The 19,650-nt window shown below is 51.6% G+C and overlaps 6 protein-coding genes across 6 annotated transcripts; 2 read left to right on the top strand and 4 right to left on the bottom strand.

Moving 5' to 3' along the window:
* The first annotated feature begins 306 nt into the window (after nt 1–306).
* On the top strand, nt 307–1,698 carry BCR37DRAFT_377245 (uncharacterized protein). Its single transcript, XM_040868768.1, has one exon. The coding sequence runs from the start codon at nt 471–473 to the stop codon at nt 1,407–1,409; it is 939 nt and encodes a 312-aa protein (XP_040727048.1). The 5' UTR covers nt 307–470; the 3' UTR covers nt 1,410–1,698.
* Nucleotides 1,359–3,029, bottom strand: BCR37DRAFT_242053 (uncharacterized protein). The gene is made up of 2 exons (XM_040866564.1): nt 2,673–3,029; nt 1,359–2,628 (listed from the first exon to the last, which is right to left on the bottom strand). Exons 1-2 carry the CDS (start codon nt 2,743–2,745, stop codon nt 1,568–1,570), a joined length of 1,134 nt encoding a protein of 377 aa, XP_040727047.1. The 5' UTR covers nt 2,746–3,029; the 3' UTR covers nt 1,359–1,567.
* A 1,415-nt stretch (nt 3,030–4,444) lies between these two features.
* Nucleotides 4,445–11,134, bottom strand: BCR37DRAFT_242572 (uncharacterized protein). Its single transcript, XM_040866566.1, has 4 exons — nt 10,529–11,134; nt 10,233–10,484; nt 7,625–10,192; nt 4,445–7,586 (listed from the first exon to the last, which is right to left on the bottom strand). Exons 1-4 carry the CDS (start codon nt 10,671–10,673, stop codon nt 4,525–4,527), a joined length of 6,027 nt encoding a protein of 2,008 aa, XP_040727046.1. The 5' UTR covers nt 10,674–11,134; the 3' UTR covers nt 4,445–4,524.
* Nucleotides 11,135–11,595: 461 nt separating this feature from the next.
* On the bottom strand, nt 11,596–14,223 carry BCR37DRAFT_385975 (glycosyl transferase family group 2-domain-containing protein; the record flags this gene model as incomplete). The annotated part of the gene is made up of 1 exon (XM_040870403.1): nt 11,596–14,223. One exon carries the CDS (start codon nt 14,221–14,223, stop codon nt 11,596–11,598), a length of 2,628 nt encoding a protein of 875 aa, XP_040727045.1.
* A 682-nt stretch (nt 14,224–14,905) lies between these two features.
* Nucleotides 14,906–17,287, bottom strand: BCR37DRAFT_337663 (glycosyl transferase family group 2-domain-containing protein; the record flags this gene model as incomplete). The annotated part of the gene is made up of 1 exon (XM_040867271.1): nt 14,906–17,287. A coding segment is annotated over one exon (2,382 nt), but the record flags the coding sequence as incomplete, so codon positions are not given.
* A 580-nt stretch (nt 17,288–17,867) lies between these two features.
* On the top strand, nt 17,868–19,627 carry BCR37DRAFT_377236 (concanavalin A-like lectin/glucanase domain-containing protein). The gene has a single exon (XM_040868767.1). The coding sequence runs from the start codon at nt 18,271–18,273 to the stop codon at nt 19,570–19,572; it is 1,302 nt and encodes a 433-aa protein (XP_040727043.1). The 5' UTR covers nt 17,868–18,270; the 3' UTR covers nt 19,573–19,627.
* Nucleotides 19,628–19,650: the final 23 nt, after the last annotated feature.

Here is a 19,650-nt window from a genome sequence, read left to right as displayed (position 1 = left end):
AGCTCTGAAGGACCGTGCCATTTGCTTGTCATCAATGCTGTATAGTGATGAGATTTTGCCCTGTCTTCTGCTTCCCGTCATGACCATCTGTACCACCCCAGGCATTGCCTTCCAGGCCTATGAATGTCGTCGACTCGCTATACAGCTCTCTTTCAAGGCATATGAACAGAAGACGCACAGGGCGCGCCTCTGTATGACGCACCCCGCTATAGATGCAGATCGGGTCTAAGCACCTGCCATCTGAAGGGGAGGACCCGCCAAGCCAGGGCCAGCAGCTGGGTGACACAAAAATCCAGAATTTAACATAGCAGCGCCAAGGACACCAACACAAAACATTCTTACCGTTGATAGACTCATCCGGGATACGAGTATCTGTTCAGAGCATACATTAAATATAAAGAGACTGTCATTGACCGAGAGACGGACTGTCGACAGGATTGCACGAGTGTCAGCGGGTGGCATCCATAAAAATGGCTCGACGACATCTGACGGCCTTCATCGCCTTGATTGTTGCATCATTATTCCTATTTACAGGTCTTGTGCACTTTTCTGCTTTGCCTCAAGTCTCTTGGGCGCACGGCAGCAATGAGGACGCGGTATTATATGTGCATTATGACGGCACTGAAGTCGGGCGGCGGAATCTCAAGTTTTTCGTCGACCACGCTTTACACAGGAACATTGATTTCTACTTCATCATCAATGGTCATGAAACACAGCAGGTCTTTCCAGATGCTCCGAACATTCACATCATCAGGCGCGATAATTCATGCTACGACCTCGGGACACACGGTGTTGTCTTGCAGCAGGATAATGGAGCGCTCATGAAGAAGTACAAGCGCTTCATCCTAACAAACTCCTCTATCCGTGGACCCTTCTTTCCCGCGTGGGCCCGACACATCAAAAAGGCCTGCTGGACGGAGGTGATGTTCTCAGCACTCAAGAACAATGTGAAGCTTGTCGGACTGACTGCAAACTGCATGGAAGGCAACAGAGATGAGCAGCACTTGCAATCAATGATGCTTGCTACCGATAGGCAAGGCCTTGACGCTATGATGCCTTCGTTGCAGTGCTTCGGTGATCGAGATGACGCAATCGTCAATGGAGAGATGGCCTTGACTAGGCGTCTTCGCGACGCTGGTTTTGATGCCATGCCACTGTACTCTGGATACTTTGCCGGGCAGTCTCCCTCATCGCCACAAGCCTTTTGGGATAAATGCACACATGGAGACGTGTTTCTGCCAGAGGAGTATTCAGGTGGTATGGATATTCACCCCTTTGATACCTTATTTGCCAAGATTGTCCGTGCAGACCTGGACAAAGAACCACTCAGTCCGGTTGGTATGGCATCGATACATCAATTGACTCAATGGGCAGACGAGAGCCAATTCAGCAGCTACGATCAATGCTGACGGAATATTTATGAAAATAGAGTAGAATGGTATAGAATTGGCGACTAGAACGGATGTGTAATTTGGCCAAAGAGACGACATCGAGAGCTTGTGTTCAAACAAGAGCCGGTGGAGAATAGGAATGAAAGGAAACAGTGGGCCGGACGTATGCTCCTGCTCTAAGCAGTGACACTCGACGGGCATCCAGCAATGTCGTTGTAGAGATAAGAGTTGGCGACAGAATAGTAGTCTGCTCCACGGTACTCACCATAGTTGGTAGCATACACGGGGTCGATACTTCTGGCGTACATGACACACTGGAGCTGCACACCACCGCCACCTCCATTCTTGGCCAAGGTGTAACCGACGAATGCGCGGCACATGCGACTGTTAGGTCCCTCGGCGCTGGTGTGGTAGCCACGATCAGCATCACAGGCAATACGGCAGTAAGAAGCATCACTGCCGACGACAGCAGCGTCGTAGTAGTTCACACCGATGTAGCTGTCGTCGGGAACGTTGACTGCAGCAGGCAACTTGACTGGGTTGCAGTAGCCAGGGACGGGGCCAGGGCGAACACCAGAATTGTATCCCACAGAAGCAGCAATTCGGACCTGGAAGCTGGCACGGTAGCCACCTTGGTTGCCAGCAAGGGTGGTGGCTGGCACGTCCAGAGGGAAGGGGATCTTGTAAAGAACACACTTGATGGCTGCAATCGAAGGAGGGTCGCTGCAAGGAGCAGGCTTGTAATTCGCAGAAACTGTTGGGTCACGCTCAATGTAGAGGTTGAAGGCGACGCATCCACCCTTGTCGTTCTTGCAGATCTGGGCGCATGTGTTGATGTCGTAAGACGAGAGATACTTGAGACCGTACGCACCGGAACCAGGACCAGAACCACCGAGGTTAGACCAACCAGGAACTTGGTAAAAGTTGATCACCGGGACACCACTCGACTGAGGGACATTGGCAAAAGTAGACTTGAACGATTCAGGGGTGTCGGGGTTTGGCACAGCCAGGTTGGTGACGGGGTATGGGCCCAACTTCTTTTGGTTGACACACTCTTCAGGGGGAGATGAGCGCTTGGACAGGACATCTCCGGATCCACTGGTCGTAGAGTTGTCCGCAATGATAGACACAATCTCATCCTCTGAGAGCGCCCAGATAGCCTCAGGCACACCAGCACCGAAGATATCATTGTCAACCACAAGAGGGGGAGCGGCCTCAAAGAGCTCAGCTAGGTTGGCTACTGGTCAGTCATGTGAATTGTTGGAAAAAGATACCCCTTACACTGAGGCTGAGGTGTAGCAACAGCGGAGACTGCACCAGCAGCGAAAAGGACTGCCAAAATGGAGGACTGCATAGTGAAAGATGGTCAATGGGGCCTGGGAAGTGGCGGCATGGCTCCTCTTTATATACGTGCTGCAAGCGAGCTGCGGGATCTGACCGAGGGCACATCGATCAGGCGAGGACAACTCAGATCGGAGTCAGATCCAGAGCCACCGTTTCTGGTGTATTCCAAATATCCGAGCTTGTAGCCTTGCGCACTGCACATGAAGTGCATCGTAGATACTACTAGATTCCAACGTATTATAGGGCCGTAATGGCTCCTTACGCTACGATAGACTGTATCACAGTGCCAAGCCATGTGCAAAGTCCGCTTGGACGGCAGCAGAAGCTTGTAGGCTGTAGCGCTAGCTCTGTTCAAGCCTTTGTCATTGGCTAGAGCATCTGACCCGCGGTTAATTGTGAGCGTTTCATGAGACAAAGCGATGCAAGCATCGGCCCTCGTACGAGGACCTAGGCGCAGTGTAGGGTCAGTGGCAGGCTGGAACCCCGTTAGACTGTTAAGAGACTAAAGAATCATAAGCGCTGGACGATGGTCCCGACTCGAGGTCGAGGAGCTAGTTTGATAGTTGAGGTCCGAAAGATTAAAATTCAGTAGCGCAGCCTTTAGCCGCGCACGCAGCTTTAGATGTAGAGTTTGTGTCAGGGGCACATGTGATGATGCGAAGACTCCGTTCGTAGCTCACAGTTCCAGGCGCTACGACTCGTGTGCTCGTACTACCTAAGAACACCCTCTCTTGCATGAGTCTACTTCTACTAGCATTCATACAGGCACTCATGAACAAGATCATGGCTGATAGCTCACAGACTACGCATTGGCAAGCTGGCACCGCTAAGGCATCGAAATTCGAGCATGGACTCGACCGCAGACTATTGCTATGAGGGGCTAAACGGCCGCGAGGGCCCCTTCCGCAAGGGTCTACCATCTGTGCAAACCTCAAAGCTTCCGGCAAAACCGTTTTACAGTTGATGGGGTCAGACATTCCCAACCCTCCCTCATGAGCATGAGCAGATCCATCCGTCCTCTAAGCTGTACACAAGAGCACATGTGGCCAAGGACCACGGACCACACTGTAGTTTTTAAGGGAGACTTTTTGAGACTCCTGTGCACTATACGTCGTGTTCTTGACACCATGCACATGTCTCTGTAGTTTGCCTTATCCTATGTTGAAACCAAATAGGTATCATTGCCGTCTGCCAATGGGGCTGGCTCATGAAGTTGTAAGCTCTTAGCGTAGCGTAGACTGCGTATAAAAGCATATAGACAGTAGACTTCTAATATCACGACATTGCTTGACGTATTAATGACTTGTACGAGAACTTGGTCAGCTACTCCTGCATACACAAGCCATCGACATCAACGCCACCTGAAGAATGTCGCCAGCCACTGTAGTTTGAGCCATAGCTTAGTGCTCCTTACGTTCTGTGCTGCTGTGCATGATGATGAGTAGCGGAAGTGCTGCCCACTGGAAGGTGAGGAGACGGTCTGCGCCATCGTAACTCGTAGACTTGGTGGCGCTCTTCATCAGATGGTCTGGTCTCCCTTTGAAACCATGGATCCCTAGCAAGTCCGTCCTCACTGGCACTGTGTACATCTGACGCGTTTAGGAAAGCCCTGTCCAGGCTGTCCTGCAAGTTTTCAGAGCCGGACAACGTGGTCAGTCTTGCAAGAAGCGACAGTGCTTGCGCTTTGAGGTTTCCCGTGGTCACGGATGACAAGTGCGACAAGTGGATCGCTACAGATTTACTCGAAGAACAATCGTACTACATTAGTCTATAGTTAAATACAATATTGCTAGAACGGCGTTTCTGTAGGTTCGGCGGAACCACTAGAACTCGATCGGCTCGCGGATGACGAGCGACCAGAAGACATTGCGGATGAGCTTGCCGAGGAACTGCTCGACATCTGAGCAGAAGTCGACGACTCGACAGAGCTTGTGCTTGAAGCACTGCTTGACGTGGCAGTGACTAAGGTGCTTGGACTGCTACTCGCAGCACTGCTTGAAGAGCTGCTCGACGTGACAGTCGATAAGCTACTCACAGCGCTACTTGAAGAGCTGTTGGCGGCACTTGAGCTCAATGACGAAGAATCCTGTGAGCTTGAGCTCAGGCTCGACATAGCTAGCATAGTCGAGGTGGTACTTGTGATACTGCTGCTGCTGGAAGTGAAACTGGAACTGGACTGTAGCGTTGTGCTTGATGCTGTGCTAACTGAGGATGAAGTCGTCGTGGTGGATGTCAGCGGAGCAGAGCTGGTTGTGGTGGTTGAAATTGTAGTTCCAGCTGAAGTTGAAGACAAGAGAGGAGACGACAGTAGAGTCGAGCTAGAAGAACTCGTTGAGGGTGACACGATCGTCGACGAAACAGAGACTGAGCTGACGGGAGCAAGCTGGTAGAGGTTGATGGCAAAGCTGCCACCACAGCTCTCGGTGTTGTTGCCAGCACAGCCCATGGTACACGCGCGAGACAAGGTACCGCCGCCGCCACTGTAGTCGAACGTATTGTCGCAGTAACACTCGTTTGCATACTCGGTTGCGGCAAGACTGTAGCCGAGGCTTTGGCACTTGGCAATACATAGTCTGCTCGTCCAACCAAATTGGGGGGGTCTCTGAGCATTTTTCAATGCCCGCGAGGAAGACTCTTGGTAGCAGCCAACACTGGCGAAGCCATCGATGATCTCTGAGCCGCTGGGAATTGTACCGTTGTAGTTGTAGCGTTGGACGAAAGCACGGTTGAAGACAACAGAAAGGGCATCGCTACCGCCACAAGTCTGACTGCCATCGCCGGTACAAGGCATGTTGCAGGCAGTACTGACAGTAGATGTCGGAGGAGACGAAGAGCACCAGCACTCTTTGCTGTATTCAGTGCCACTGTAACCGAAGTTGTTGGCAGCACATGCTGCAGCACAAGACGCAGGTGTATTGCCCTGAATTGATGCTTGGAAAGGATAGGTGCGGGCATTGACACTGTCGGTAAAGCAGCCGAGAGTTTGCAGTGGACCAGCATCGACGCGTTGAGTCATTGACGGCACCGTAGTGGTCGATGATAGAGGCGTGGCTGATGACGATGAAACCTTGAAAGATGATGCAGTCAGCGAGACGGACTGGGCTGATGAAGAGGCGAACGACGCTGAGCCCGAGATTGATGCAGACATTGACATTGACGCTGACGCCAGAATCGATGAGGTTGACGAGACTGAGATTGCCGTAGAGGAAGCAACCAGTGATGAGGCGCTGACAGGCACCTTCTGGTAAAGATTGATGGCGAAACTGCCACCACAGGTCTCAGTGTTGTTGCCGGCACATCCCATCGTACATGCGCGTGACAAAGTACCGCCACCGCCACTGTAGTCGAAATTGTTGTCGCAGTAGCACTCATTTGCATACTCGGTCGCGGCAAGACTATAGCCGAGGCTTTGACACCTGGCGATACATAGTCTGCTCGTCCAGCCAAACTGAGGGGGCGTTTGGGCGATCTTGACCGCTCTGGACGGGGATTCCTGGTAGCAGCCCATGTTGGCAAAGCCATTGATAATCTCAGAGCCAGCCGGGACAGTTCCATTGTAGTTGTATCGCATCACGAACGCTTGGTTGAAGAACACAGACAATGCATCGCTGCCGCCACATACCTGGTTGCTAGCTCCAGTGCATGGCATGGTGCAAGCTGTGCTTCCAGGAGAGGTAGGCGGAGCGGATGAACACCAACACTCCGAACTGTACTCAAGTCCACTGTATGCAAAGTTGGCAGCAGCACACGCTGCCGCACAATTCTCAATACTGTTGGCACCAGGATTGACGCTGACTGGATACGTGCGTGCATTGACGCTGTCAGAGAAACAACCCAAGTACGACAATGCCTTATTTGTGGAGACGACACCGGTTGAAGTGGGCACATTCGCACTTGTGGTAGATAGGGATGTGCCTGCACTTACTGAGACTGATGAAATGGTAGGGGTCGTAGACAATGCCGTTACAGACGAAGTGGTGGTAGAGGCAGAGGCACTTGAGGTGGTCGTGGAGTTGGATGCAGTAGAATTGAAGGCAGTGTTGAAAACGACGGATAGCGCATTTGGGCCACCACAGAACTGAGACGAGTCACTGCTGCAGATCATCGTGCAAGCAGTACTGTTGCCACTCGTGGGAATGGCCTTGCCACAGAAGCACTCATTGCTGTACTCAGCACCACTATAAGCATATCCAGCAGCCGTACATGCACTCGCACAAAGGTCGAGAGAGTTGCCTGAAGGAAGAGTGGCGCGGAAAGGATATGTGCGGGTGTTGATGGCGTCCACGAAGCAGCCGACGTACTGCAGTGCAGCATTCTTTGGCTTTGAAGTCGGTGGAGGAGGCAACACAACAGCTCCGTTGCTGTACAGTGACAACTTCGCCCCACCACCACAAGGTTGCATTTGGTTTCCACGACAGAAGTTTGTACACTCAGGCTCTGTGACTTGCACAAGATTCTGTGGCAGTGTATTGGCGCATCGACATTCGCCACCATACTCGACACCAGCGTACTTCAGGTTCTTGGCAGCACAAGCATTGACGCAAATCTCCAGAGTCATCTGGTCCGATGTGAAGATGTAAGGAAGCTTGTCTGAGTTTTCTTGCCAACATCCAACGTAAGTGTAATTGCCAATGGTCTTAGGCGCACCTCCACGTCCTGCAGCAGCGAGTGAATCTGGCACAGTTGAGTTTGTCTTGTCATAGTCAAAACGAGTGACATCGACATAAATAGAGACGCGTCCGTTTTGGCCACCACAGAATTGTGTAGAGTCTCCTGCACAAGGCAAATCGCAGAAAGTGTCGTCCTGCAAGAAGTTCATTGCCTGAGGGTCAATAGCATTGGTGCAAAAGCCTGGGGTTAGTGACGTCAATCAAAAATGAATGTCTTACATTCTCGCATATAGTTCGTCGTGGCGTAGGAGAATCCCTTCCTGTAGCAAAAGTTTTGGCACTGCCCATTCTCCAGATTTCCATCGATGAGCTGCACATTGCGAGCCACAAGGAGTCTGCTGTTTTGGTTGAAGCAACCCAAGTAGCGATACTGCGCGGTGCCATTTGCCAGGAGTGGACCTCTCTGATCCTGCACGGCGGAACCAATCAATTGAACGTCATGAACACCAAAATCAAGATCATCAGTGTTCAGTCCCCAAGTAGCTTGGAATGGGCGAGGAGGGCTGTTGAGTGGGATGATGGGAGGCGAGAACACGATGCTGGCAGAGTGAGAAGTGCCCGGCTCGATTGGATCACCTTCTGGCAGAGGATAGCCAATGACCTGAATTGCTCCGACGCCCGGGGGTTTCGATCGAGTGACAGTCAAAAGGGAAGCACCCGTGTTTGTGATGGCCATCTTCAAAGTCACTGGAGAAGAGCCGTTGCCTTTGACATTGCCGAAATCCATGACATTGGTATTATTGACAAAGACTCCGGAGCTGTTCCACTGTTGTATACCGAGAAGTGCCCGTGGAGGATCGTCGGCCGAACCAGACACACCGAGTTGTCCAACACCAGCGTTTGTGTAGATGTAAAACTGGATGTAATACTTGCCGACCTGATCAGGATCGAGTGTAAAGTCAACAGACACGCGTTGACCACCGGTGACAACATCGCCAACAGCTGGGAGACCTGCAACACTCCAATTTTCCGCGAAAGGAGAGCTGGTGTAGTTGGTCAAGACAACAGGTCCATTGTCATCGTCTCCTTCGCCATCATCTGCATCAACCACACGGTAAGCTAGACCTTTGATGATCATATCGTCAAGGCCGACATTTGCCAAAGTGGCCGTACTCGTCAGACGGTTGTCAGCTTGGGTGGAGTTTTCCCTCAGCACAACACCTCCCAAACTGAGATAGACGGGAACGATTGACAGGAAGGGACTCTGCGACTTTACCGTACCTTTGAGGTTGAATGGCGCCAGCGTGGAGAATGTGTTTGTACTGGCCGCATTGACTGTGCGGAAGTCGACGGTACCTGCAACGGGCCCAGGAGCCGTGACACCGTAAGAGAGGTTGAGTTTTGGGTCACTGGACTTGTAGACGGGCACAAAAACAACGGGCAGAGTGAAGTTCTGACCAGCTGTCAGAGACTTGCCGGCCAAACCGCTAGCGACCACTGGGTCCACTGAGAAAAGTTGATTTGAGCTTGTCACGTTGCTGATGGTGGTAGCTGTCAAAGCTGTACAGTTCATTTGTTGGGTGACATTTTGCCCAACCGCAACGGAGCCGAAATCGAGAGACGAGCAAGAGAGGGGAAGATTGACCGGAGCACCATAAGCGGTGATCAAAGAAGTCAAACCAATGGTGAATGCTTTCTTGTCACCAAACACTGGCCGTTGGTACTTGTTCATGGCACCCGGGAAGATCTTGATCAACTTGAGCACGCCCTCACGAGGTACGGCTTCGTAAATTTTGAGCATTCCAGTCTCAACATCTGTCATCCAAAGAATACCCGAATTGACTTGACCTTTGAAGGAAGTCGTAGTGGGTCCACTTGCACCTGAACGACCAGAAATGTTGTCAAGCGTCTTTCCTGCGACGGAGAACTTGCCAGAGGCCGGGTTGAAAGCATAAGCTGTGATGGGCTGCCCCACTGGAATGATGTACGCGTAACCTCCATCTAATGGGTACGATCCAAGAGCTCCGAACACAGCATTGTTGATAGGGAACTCTTGTAGCACACCGTTCGAACCACCGGGCCCTGTGCGGTAGCCACCCAAGTTGTTGGAGTCGAAGAAGTATGCCTCAGCACCCTTTCCGGCACAGAAAGCCATGCTGGTGATTCCGTTGTACTTAAAGACGCTGGGCTCGAGAAGAGAGAGTGGTGAACTGCCAAAGTCCTTGTCTCCTGCATCTAAGTTGGTGTAGTCAAATGGTGTGAAGAAATTGCTTGGGGTCAAAGACCCATCGTCATTGATGTGAAGCTTGACGACCGACTCACCAAGTGTACCGGGTACATTGGTAGCCGCTCTGACCGCATAAGTTGTCAACTCATGACCATAGCCATTTCCGGTAGCGATGAACAAATTGCGGCCATCTGAAGAAATGCCACCACCGCTCATCCAGATACCTCCACCATAGTATGCTTGAGGTCCAGACTGGGCATTCCAGGTCGAGACAAGCTTGCCAGTCACAACGTTATAACCAAAAATCCAACCGTAGTAGGTTGGTGAATCACAATTACCACCGAACCCAGCATAGACAACATTGTTCTTCATGATGAGAGCTGTGCGCTGAAGGGCAGTTCCAGCGTTGAAGAAGAGCTTGGGGTTGTTGTCAGCAGCAGCACCTTGGGGATCCTTGGGATAACCAGGAAGCGGCGCGAGCGTCAGAGCGTCAATAGCATAGAACAGGTAGCGACCGGCCTCATTGAAACCATTGGCGCGAGTGCCTGGCCTGACATTGTTCAAGTAGGACTTGGCCCAGAAATAAATGATACCCGTAGCATCATCTAGTACAGGTGTACCTGACTATTAGAGAGAAATCAAAGACGGAATGAGCCATACCGGTGATGCCGACATTGGGAGAAAGATCCGAGCAACCACTGTCGGACGCAAGAAACGGAATGCCATAATTGCGTTGCATGATAAGAGCTCCATTGGTCGCATTGAGCATGTAGACGTTGTTGATTTCGCCGAATGCATACAAGCGCTGCTGACTTGTGTCTGTTGACGGGGATGGAGTCCAAACCAACATTTTTGAATAGAATTGATCACCCGCCGTGACACGCGTTTGCCAGAGAATACCAAAAGTCGGGCCTATCCATGATTAGTTCTCTATCGCGAGCAATGTCTTCACGTACCAGCGACCACCGAGGGGTCCAATCCGTGATCGCCACCAACGTAGCCAGACTGAAGCTCGTCTATGTCGCGTAGCATATCTGTAATATGAGCTGCGCGAGCGACGCATGCGCATAGAAGCGCAAGGCGCGCACAAAAGAACAGCATGTGCCGTAGAAGAAGCAAAGATGCAAACGAAGGTGAGCAATGTGCAGCTGCTTTACTTTTGTACAACCAGAAACGACCGGTCAAGGTGAGAGCACGGTAGTCCCGTGACAGTGGACTGCCACTTTATGGGTAGGAAGCGCAGCTTGGGCACACTGCAGCGCGTCGCAGTTCGCGATCGAGGCAGCCTGGTCTGGGGAGGCTGCGGCCGCCAAGTATCGTCCGCTCTGAACCTTGGGAAGCCATCTCAGTGGCCAGTCAAGCGCCAAGGCTAAGACATCTTGCCGCGAGAGAGCTATCATTTTCGAAGTCATTGGGACTGTGGCGGGCATGCAACGGCAAAGTCAGCTGCAATCTGCTCAACGGCTGTGCTTGGTGCAAAGAGTTAAACTCTTAATCCAACACCCAACATCCTTGGGCCGCTAAATTATGTTCTTGCGCGAATTTTACTCGCGAGGCGGGCCCAATCACCCATGTGCATCTCAAGACTGCAGGCAGCAGGCCGGAGGACTTGGTAGTCTAGGCTACACTGCTGCAGTCGGCCAAGCGGGTCTTCTACCAATGTGATCTTTGCTGGTTGATCGCAAGCAGGGAGCCAGCTACCCGCTCAGTCAAGGCTGTGTCTTGTGACTGCACTCAGGCCAGCCCGTCTTCGATTGAGACACAATGGTCAGCACGTTTGATGCTATCTGATCTGTGCTTTTGAGCATAGGAGTGATGATGTATAGGCCTAGCTCAGGCCTTTGCGCGGTTGGCTTTTGTGCATGTGTCAGATTCAAGCCGAGCCGCGCGCCAAGTGTGCTTGGAATTTTGGCAAGCTCATGTGCACAAGGACAACGCGAAGACGTAAAGTGATCTTTGATTCATGAATGTTAGATAGGCTAAGTATATGCGATTAAAACGGATACATCGTGATTCTTGACGTCTAGCTTGACTCCGACAAGTACGATTGCGGGTTGAGCGCAAAGGGCACAAGCATGTGGAAGCCAATAGACCACGCCAACGGAAACACTGCTTGCAAGTCTGTGATGCGCCAGTCTGACGGTACAAGAGTCGCACCAATGATCATTGCTACCATCCAGAAGACACCGTAGAAGTAGGTATACTTGAACTGCTTCCAGATCTTGGGTAGCTCCTGGTAGAATGAACTCGCCTGAAGGGTCTTGTCTGTGGATGTCCAAGACATTGGCAGACTGAACATATGACAGATCAGAGCCCAGGAGACGTGCATGCTCAGACCACTGAAGAAGACAAGAATCAGCGGTGTCCAAGTCAAATGCTCAACAAGGCAAGAAAAGATGCCAGCTTCCTGGCGTCTGAAACGGCCGATGGCATTGACAACACCGTCTTTGAGTGGGAAGATGACGAGACAAGCAACCAGGATACTGAAGAAGCTGAGATAAGCTTTGTCGATGTAGAAAGGGAACCAGCCCATGACGAAGTAGTTGACGAGAGACAGAATCCAAGAGGCAGCGATAGCATAGTAAGAAGACATGTATGCCAAAATGGAAAACTTAACATAAAGAGACATCGAATCTGTCCAGAGAAGCTTCTTGAAGAGTGGCGTGAATGGGCCTCTGCGGAACCAGTCCTTGATAGGGTGGAAAACAATCTCGGAAATGCCAAAGGAGTACTTTTGCCAACGAAGCACTTCGGACGACACTGTCAGGCACACACCTTCTTTGAAATCATCGCTCCTGTCGTGGTAAGAAGCAAGGCGGGTAGTAAAACCCACAGTCTGCAACTTCAAGGCCATTTCAAAGTCCTCCGATACGTGCTCATCAGACCACCACTTGATGTCTGCACCATCCATGAAGGAGATCTCTTGCAGAGCGGACCAGCGAAGGAAAGCGTTGTGGCCAAAGAAAGGTGGCTGATCACCGGATGCAACGAGGTAAGTGACATGGAAGTAAATCATGCGAGTGAAGAAAGCCCATGCGTTCTCCCAGTAGTTCTTGGAGACTTGTAATACGCTGGAGGTGTACTGCAGGATGGCCAGCTCTTGCGATTCGTGAAATTCGATCGCAGCATCGAGGAAACAGTCTGTCGGCACACGCGTGTCAGAGTCAATGATGAGAATCAAGTCACCAACTCGAATGTCTCCTTCAGCCCACGCAAGTCCATTTGACTCTGCCAAAGCTTGTTCGAGACAATCTTCGTAGGCCTCAGTCTCGCAGTCGTCGTTCCAATGTGCGTGACGCCGAACGCCATCCAGCTTTTCCTCGACAGCAGTCGACAATTGGAGCGCAAAATTCATGTTACTACCCTTCTTGAACTTTCCCTTGCGATTGAAGCCATTAACTTGGTGGCCTGGACGGGCAACCCAGCCAATGTTGTGTTTTGCGTAATAGTCCTTGCGCTCCTGTGCTTCACCTGGCGACATGAGCTGCAGACCGTCGTCGTTGACAAAGAGCTTTGCATTACCACCTTGGCTTTTGTACGTCTTGATGGCCTCAAACAGACTGTCGAAGGTTGGAATCAAGACCGCTTCCAGCGACTCCTTGTATACCGGGCATTGAATGGTAATCTCAGGAAGGTAAGGCAGCACTGTGTTGCGGTCTGGCTTTGCACCAGAGTAGTGTTGTGAATTTGTTCGCAGTGGAGAGATAGGACCAAGAACCATACAGACACCGACGACAATGATGTTGGCCATGCTCGAGGTGAAGACAAGCAAAAGTGGAATCCAAAGAGCATATGCCAGCCGAAGGTACTTGCCATCAGTGATGACCTCAAAGACCAAATGCCGCGCAAAAGTGCCAACGCAAGCAGCCAACACCAAGAAGGTAGCAGAGACAATGATGGGCCACAGCCAGATGTGACGCCGCGGAATAATCTCAGCAGCTTCCAAGTCTTCCGCACTAGCGCTCGGAGAACGCAGCTCGACTTCCGCAGTTTGCACCACAACCTTGCCCTTGAGCTCATCTGTCGCGAATGAAAACTTTGAGTTTGCTGGGTTCCATAGATACTTGGTAATTTCTTGCTCCATCTCACTGACGAAAGGAAGGAACTGCCGTACATCGGTACACCAGACCAAAAGACTTCTCGTTGATCGGACAAAGGCAATGCGACTCGCGTCCCTTGATTTCGGAACAGTATCAACTTGCGAGCAGTCATCAATGACAGGGACCTGATGGTCGCCGAGCAAAACAAATTTGGCGATAGGGGACAGACGGCCTAGCATGAGCTCAGGCAAATCAAAAGACAAGACTGCGACAATTTCGGCAGTTGACAGTTTGCTGAGCATCAACATACTGGTCTCGTGCTTCTTCTCTGAGTTTGCTGGCCTGCAGATGACTGTAGATGTGCGCATCGCCACGACGTCGTTATTCTCCTTTGCGCTTTTGACAAGGCCTTTGCGCACGCAACTGTCGTAGATGTGTTGAAGCATAAACTCAGCAGTCTCTTCGTCGCCAGCCGCTGTTGGCAGCAAAGACGTTGCATTCCGAGACAGCGCAGGTCTGCTTCGCAATGTAGGCTTTACCTTCTCTAAGCCTGTCGCGTCTGCTCCATCAGCTGATGCAGCCTTTCTCGTCTTCCAGCTGAGGAGACCCATGTCGATGGACAAGATGTGTTGTGATGGAAGAATCCGAGAGTATGAAGGAAAGCACAAGCGGGCCTCTGCAGTATACAAAGCGCGCCGCCGCGTAGAGCTGGCCGGGGATTGCGGTTGCCCATACAATCAGCGACAGAAGTTGCGGGTCATTCGGCGGCCTTCACACTGTCCCGTGAGTCACAGCAGAGACACATAGCAGGGAAAAGGGCAATCATTGAGTGCTGCAAGGTGAGAGGGACCATACTGAGCGATATTCAGAACCAGTGGAAGCAAGCGTTGTGTGCGGCAGATTGTTACGAGTTTTGGTCCCTTAAAATTTGGCGGCGAGGAAATAATTGTCACCTCTCACAAGAGCTCAACTTGGGCAGAAAGGCATGGGTGGGGACTACGAGGCGATTATGGTCAAGGCCCCATCAGAGTTGATTATTTGCTGCGCTGCATCACTCGCAGGGAAGATTGCCATGTAGAGGAGCCTTCACTGAGAGTGCCCTGCCGCCGTGCGAAATGAGCCCCTGATTCACGAGATGTGCGAGAGCACTGTCAGATCATCATTGTGTTTCAAAGGTCAGATAGAAGATACATGGCAACAGACTTGGTCATGATAGTATTGTGTAATCTGTGTATCGCTAAATCGACAAACGTCTGCTTCAATCTAGTGCTGAAGTTCAGACAAATAACTTTGAGGGTTCAAAGCAACAGGCAAAAGGGCGTGTGTGACGATGAGCCAAGCTAGACAGATGGTTGGCACAAGACCAGTAATCTTCCAGTCCTCTGGCACACCAAAGGCAATGGCAATCATCATCGCCACCAGAATGAATAGGAACAAATACATCCATCGGAACTGCTTCCAAATCTTTGGAATCTCGCGAGAGAAGGAAGAGTTCTCCAGCGTCTTGCTGGTGGCGCCCCAATTGACGTTGATGGAGAAGAGATGAGAAAGAAGAGCCGTGGTAAGATGTATCGACAAACCGCCCATGAAGACAGACATCATCATTCCCCATTTGTAGTTCTCGAGCAATGCCTTGAAGAAGCTGGCCTCCTTGACACGGAAACGCAGGAATGCATTGACGAACGGCCAGACAACATTGAAGACAATGATGATGGGCACGAAAAGGTCGAAACTCTGCACATAGAACTGGTCAACAGTCGAAGAGAACCAACCCATGACGAAGTAGTTGATGATCGTCAATCCAGCTCCGACAGCAATAGCATAGTAGGTGGCAATGTATGCCATCATGGTGAACTTTGCAAATGACTTCATATTGGAGCGCAGGAAGAGACGGAAGATGGGTGTAATGGGTCCCTTGCGGAACCAGTCCTTGAAAGGGTTGAACACCAACTCGGAACAGCCATAGGCATACTTCTGCCAACGGGCAAGCTCGTCGTACACAGTGAGAGAGACACCTTCCTTGAACTCGCCGTTGGAGTAAGCCGCCAGTCTGACAATGTAACCCTTCATCTGAATCTTAAGCGACATTTCGAAATCTTCAGACACATGCTCCTCAGACCACCATTGCTGCAAGCCTTGCTTGGTCTCGTGAGCAATCTCCTGGATAGCAGCCCATCTCAAAAAAGCGTTGTGGCCAACAAAGGGCGATGCATCGCCGGAGGCGCAAGCATAGCGAATAGCGAAGTAAATACCGTTGGTGAAGTGTGTGATGCCGTTCTCCCAAAAGTCGTGCGTGACTTGCATGACACCAGAAGCATGTTGAAGGATACCAAGGGAAGGAGACAGGGCAAATTCGGAAGCAGCGTCGATGAGGCAGTCTGTAGGCACACGAGTGTCAGAGTCGATGAGGAGGATGAGCTCGCCAATACGGATATCACCGGCACCTTCGGCACGCGGACCGAATGACTCAGACTTCTCTAGAGCGACGGCAAGAGCAGCCTCGGCGTCGAGCACACGCCCAGAATCCTCTTGCGCATCCATCTCATCCTCGACCAACATAGACAGGTTCAGACAGTAGTTCATATTCGAGGCCTTCTTGAAACGTCCAGCACGAACGAAACCGTCCTTGCCGTGAGCAGGGCGAGCAACCCAAGCGATGTCATTGGCAAGGTAGAACTTCTGACGAGCCTCTCTCTCTTCTTCGTCCAACAATTGCATTCCATCGTCGTTGAAGAACAAGAAGGCGCGGCCACCCTGGGATTCGTAAGTGGCAACTGCCATCTTGAGCGATGCAACAGTAGGCATAATGACCTGGTCGAGCGATTCCTTGTACACTGGGCACTGAATGGTGATATCTGGCAAGTTCTCTGTCAGGCGCTTGGGAGGCAAAGCCGAGTAGAAGCGGGAATTACTGCTCATCTGAGAGATGGGTCCAAACACTTGGAAGAGGAAGCCAGTAAGTACGATGGCGAAGAAGGAAGTCCACAGGTAGGTGAAAGGGACATATGCCAAAAGTGCGAGTCGGGTCATGTTGCCATCGACGCGAATTTCAATGACAAGCTTCTTGATGTTGACAGCAACGAACCATGCAAGCAGGATGATGGCACCAGCAATCAGTGCTGAGACGATGACAAGATTGGGGCGCTCGTCAATATCCTTGGCGGCCTCAAGGTCAATGTCCTCCACTTCATTCGAAGTCTCCACCACAGTAGGCAAAAGGGCCTTCTTTGTGTTGTTGTCCCAGAGAGTGTGTACAAGTCTTTCCTCAATACGCTCTGCGTGAGGTACGACAGCAGCCACGACATTGCTCCAGACGAGCAAAAGTCCAGGCTCCCGTACAAGCGCGGCAAAGTGACCGTGACGGATCTTGTCAATGTCCTCGATGGTGTCGACGATCTGCAAGTTGATGTCGTCGTCGACACGCATCATTTCGGCCGTTGGCACAAGCTGTGAGATGATGCGCGAGAACAAGCGCGTCTTGGCGACAATGAGCACCTCGCATTTGAGTTGTTGTGCCATCTTGGCGAGGTCGATACGCTCAGTCTCCTCCTCGTTGACCTGTGGGAAGGACAAGAATGACTCGCCCGCAGTACGAACTGTCACACCTGTGCACGACGCATCACTCACCCAGCCGCGCGATCTGCACTGCTTGTGGATATGCCGTACCACCAAGTCTGGCCTATCAACAGCCTTGAGCCAAGGTGTACGCGCGCCAGAAGAATCTGTGATGCTAGATGCGGCCGTCGACGTTTGCTTCGGTGTACGCGGCGAGCCAGGCGTCCGCGGTGTCTGTGCAGCGGTGCTCGATATGATGGATGGCGTGCCATGAGCGACAACCGCTTGCTGCTGTTGCTTCTCAGCATCAATCTCAGCATCGCGCTTTGAGCGTCTGAAGTAGGAACCGAAGCCCATTGCGAACTGTCAAGAAGAGAGACAGATGGCCGATGTGCAGAGACAATAAGGTGATGAGACTAAAATGCATACGAAAGAGAGTGGCTAGCAGCTGGTTTTAGATAGCTTGATCGCCGCAGTTTGGCCTGCAATCACCCATACTCTGCCGACATAGCTGCAGATTGGAGAATGAACAGAGACCGCAGCCCGGCAGCCCACGAACAGGCTCAGGCCGACACGGCACTGCAGTAGCGCTACGTGTGTACATGTGGGTAAAGTCTTAAGGTGTCAGTTCTGCTGTTGTCAGCATCCTTGGGCCTTTTTTGGTGCAGGTCTCAAGAAAGTCAGCCCGCGGTCCAAGAAACCAAGATCCTGGCAGGCCCGCCCAAGCGAGAAACACAATCTGCCGACTGGTGCAGCCCATCCAGTAATATCCGCTGTGATGTGACCTGGCAGGCGGCAGTATGAAACATCACTTGTGCGTTTTAATTGCTTCACCTTCTATGTCGCCCGAAGGCTATCCGGACTCCGGTGCTCAGAGCCCTCAACTGGGAGTGTCCAGATTAGCTCGGCCTCTCAGGTGACGGGATCCCTCCCATAACTTCGCCACAGGTCAAACGCCTGACTTGCGCTCATGACAAGTATGGGCGACTTGTTCTGCAGATATGCCTGGGATGCGTCCCACAGTCAGGCACTGCTAAAAGAACCTCCTTCCGCGCTGAGCTGATCCCTCTTGCCAACGAAGTCCATCACAACATCACACTCTCATGGAGGACATTACACCCACAGCTGTCACTGTTGCTGGCCAACTAGCAGCACCCTTTTCGAGCGAGGGAAGCTTTCAATATGATGAGAAGTTTGTACAAGCGACTGTTAGACGGCGGTCGACGCGTAATCGCGGTGAAGTGCCAAAGCCTTGGCTTGAGGAGAAGAAGGGCAAGGCGGAGCGCTTGGCGCAAGCATTACCTTTTGTTGGGCTCGGCATTGGAATTCTGATCACGGCGTACTACGTCTATGCTGGCTACGTTGCAGTGCCCACACACAAGTACTGCCTCGTCCTGCATGACGACTTCAGCACATTCAACACTGACGTGTGGTCTGCGGATAAGCAGCTCAACGGCTACAGGAATGGCGACTTTCAGTTCTACGATGACACAAACGAGAATGTCAGAGTGGAGAATGGCCGCCTACTGATCGTGCCTACACTCAACTTGGTTGACCAGACAGAGGGCGCTACGCTCAACATTACAGAGCAAGGCTGTACCTCAAAGTTTACAGAAGATTGTGTCGCGCAGTCCAATTCGACACTAGACTCCATCATCAACCCCATCAAGTCTGCTCGCATTTCAACCAAGAAATCCATGTCCATCAAGTACGGTCGCGTCGAAGTACGAGCGCGTATGCCTACGGGAGACTGGCTATGGCCAGCAATCACGCTGGAGCCGGTCAATAACGTTTACGGCGAGTTCCCGAAGTCAGGCGAAATTAAGATCATGGAGTCCATGGGCAACAAGCAGTTGACAGGCACCAAGAAGATGCCCGCGAGCAAAGTCGGTTCGCGCAGACTGACAAGTGCTTTCCACTGGGGTCCTGCCAGTGACAACGATCGTGTCGACAAGAGCAACGGATTTGCGCTGGCCAACAAAGGAGCTTGGTCGGACGAATACCACACTTTCGGTGTCGAGTGGAGCGAGAAGTACATCTACACTTACGTCGATTCTCGACTTGCACAGGTCGTTTACCGACCGACGACCGAAACATTTTGGGATGTTGGCGGCTTTGAGGGCCAGAATGTTATAAACCCTTGGCTTGGTGCCGGTGTCAATGCTCCCTTCGACCAGTCCTTCTACTTGTCTATCAATGTCGCTGTTGGTAGTCAGGGTGCTGGCAAGCAGGGTGGATACTTCCCTGTTGCTGCAAACAAGCCATGGCAAGACACACAGAACCGCACATCTTCCATCAAGTCCTTCTGGGAGCACAGAGACTCCTGGCAGCCAACATGGCCAGTTGATGAGGAGAAGCGTGGCATGTCTGTTGAGTCCGTGAAAATGTGGCAGCAATGCGATTGATTATGACGAGGGTATATGTATTTGTAGCGTTGCGTATAGATAAAGCACTCGCCAGCATGCCTTTGTCTTTCTATTTGC

The sequence above is a fragment of the Protomyces lactucae-debilis genome (genome assembly GCF_002105105.1).
Source record: "Protomyces lactucae-debilis strain 12-1054 chromosome Unknown BCR37scaffold_4, whole genome shotgun sequence".
NCBI classification, from domain to species: domain Eukaryota; kingdom Fungi; phylum Ascomycota; class Taphrinomycetes; order Taphrinales; family Protomycetaceae; genus Protomyces; species Protomyces lactucae-debilis.
Note: the sequence above shows the minus strand (reverse complement) of the source record. Positions and strands in the feature narration are given on the sequence as shown.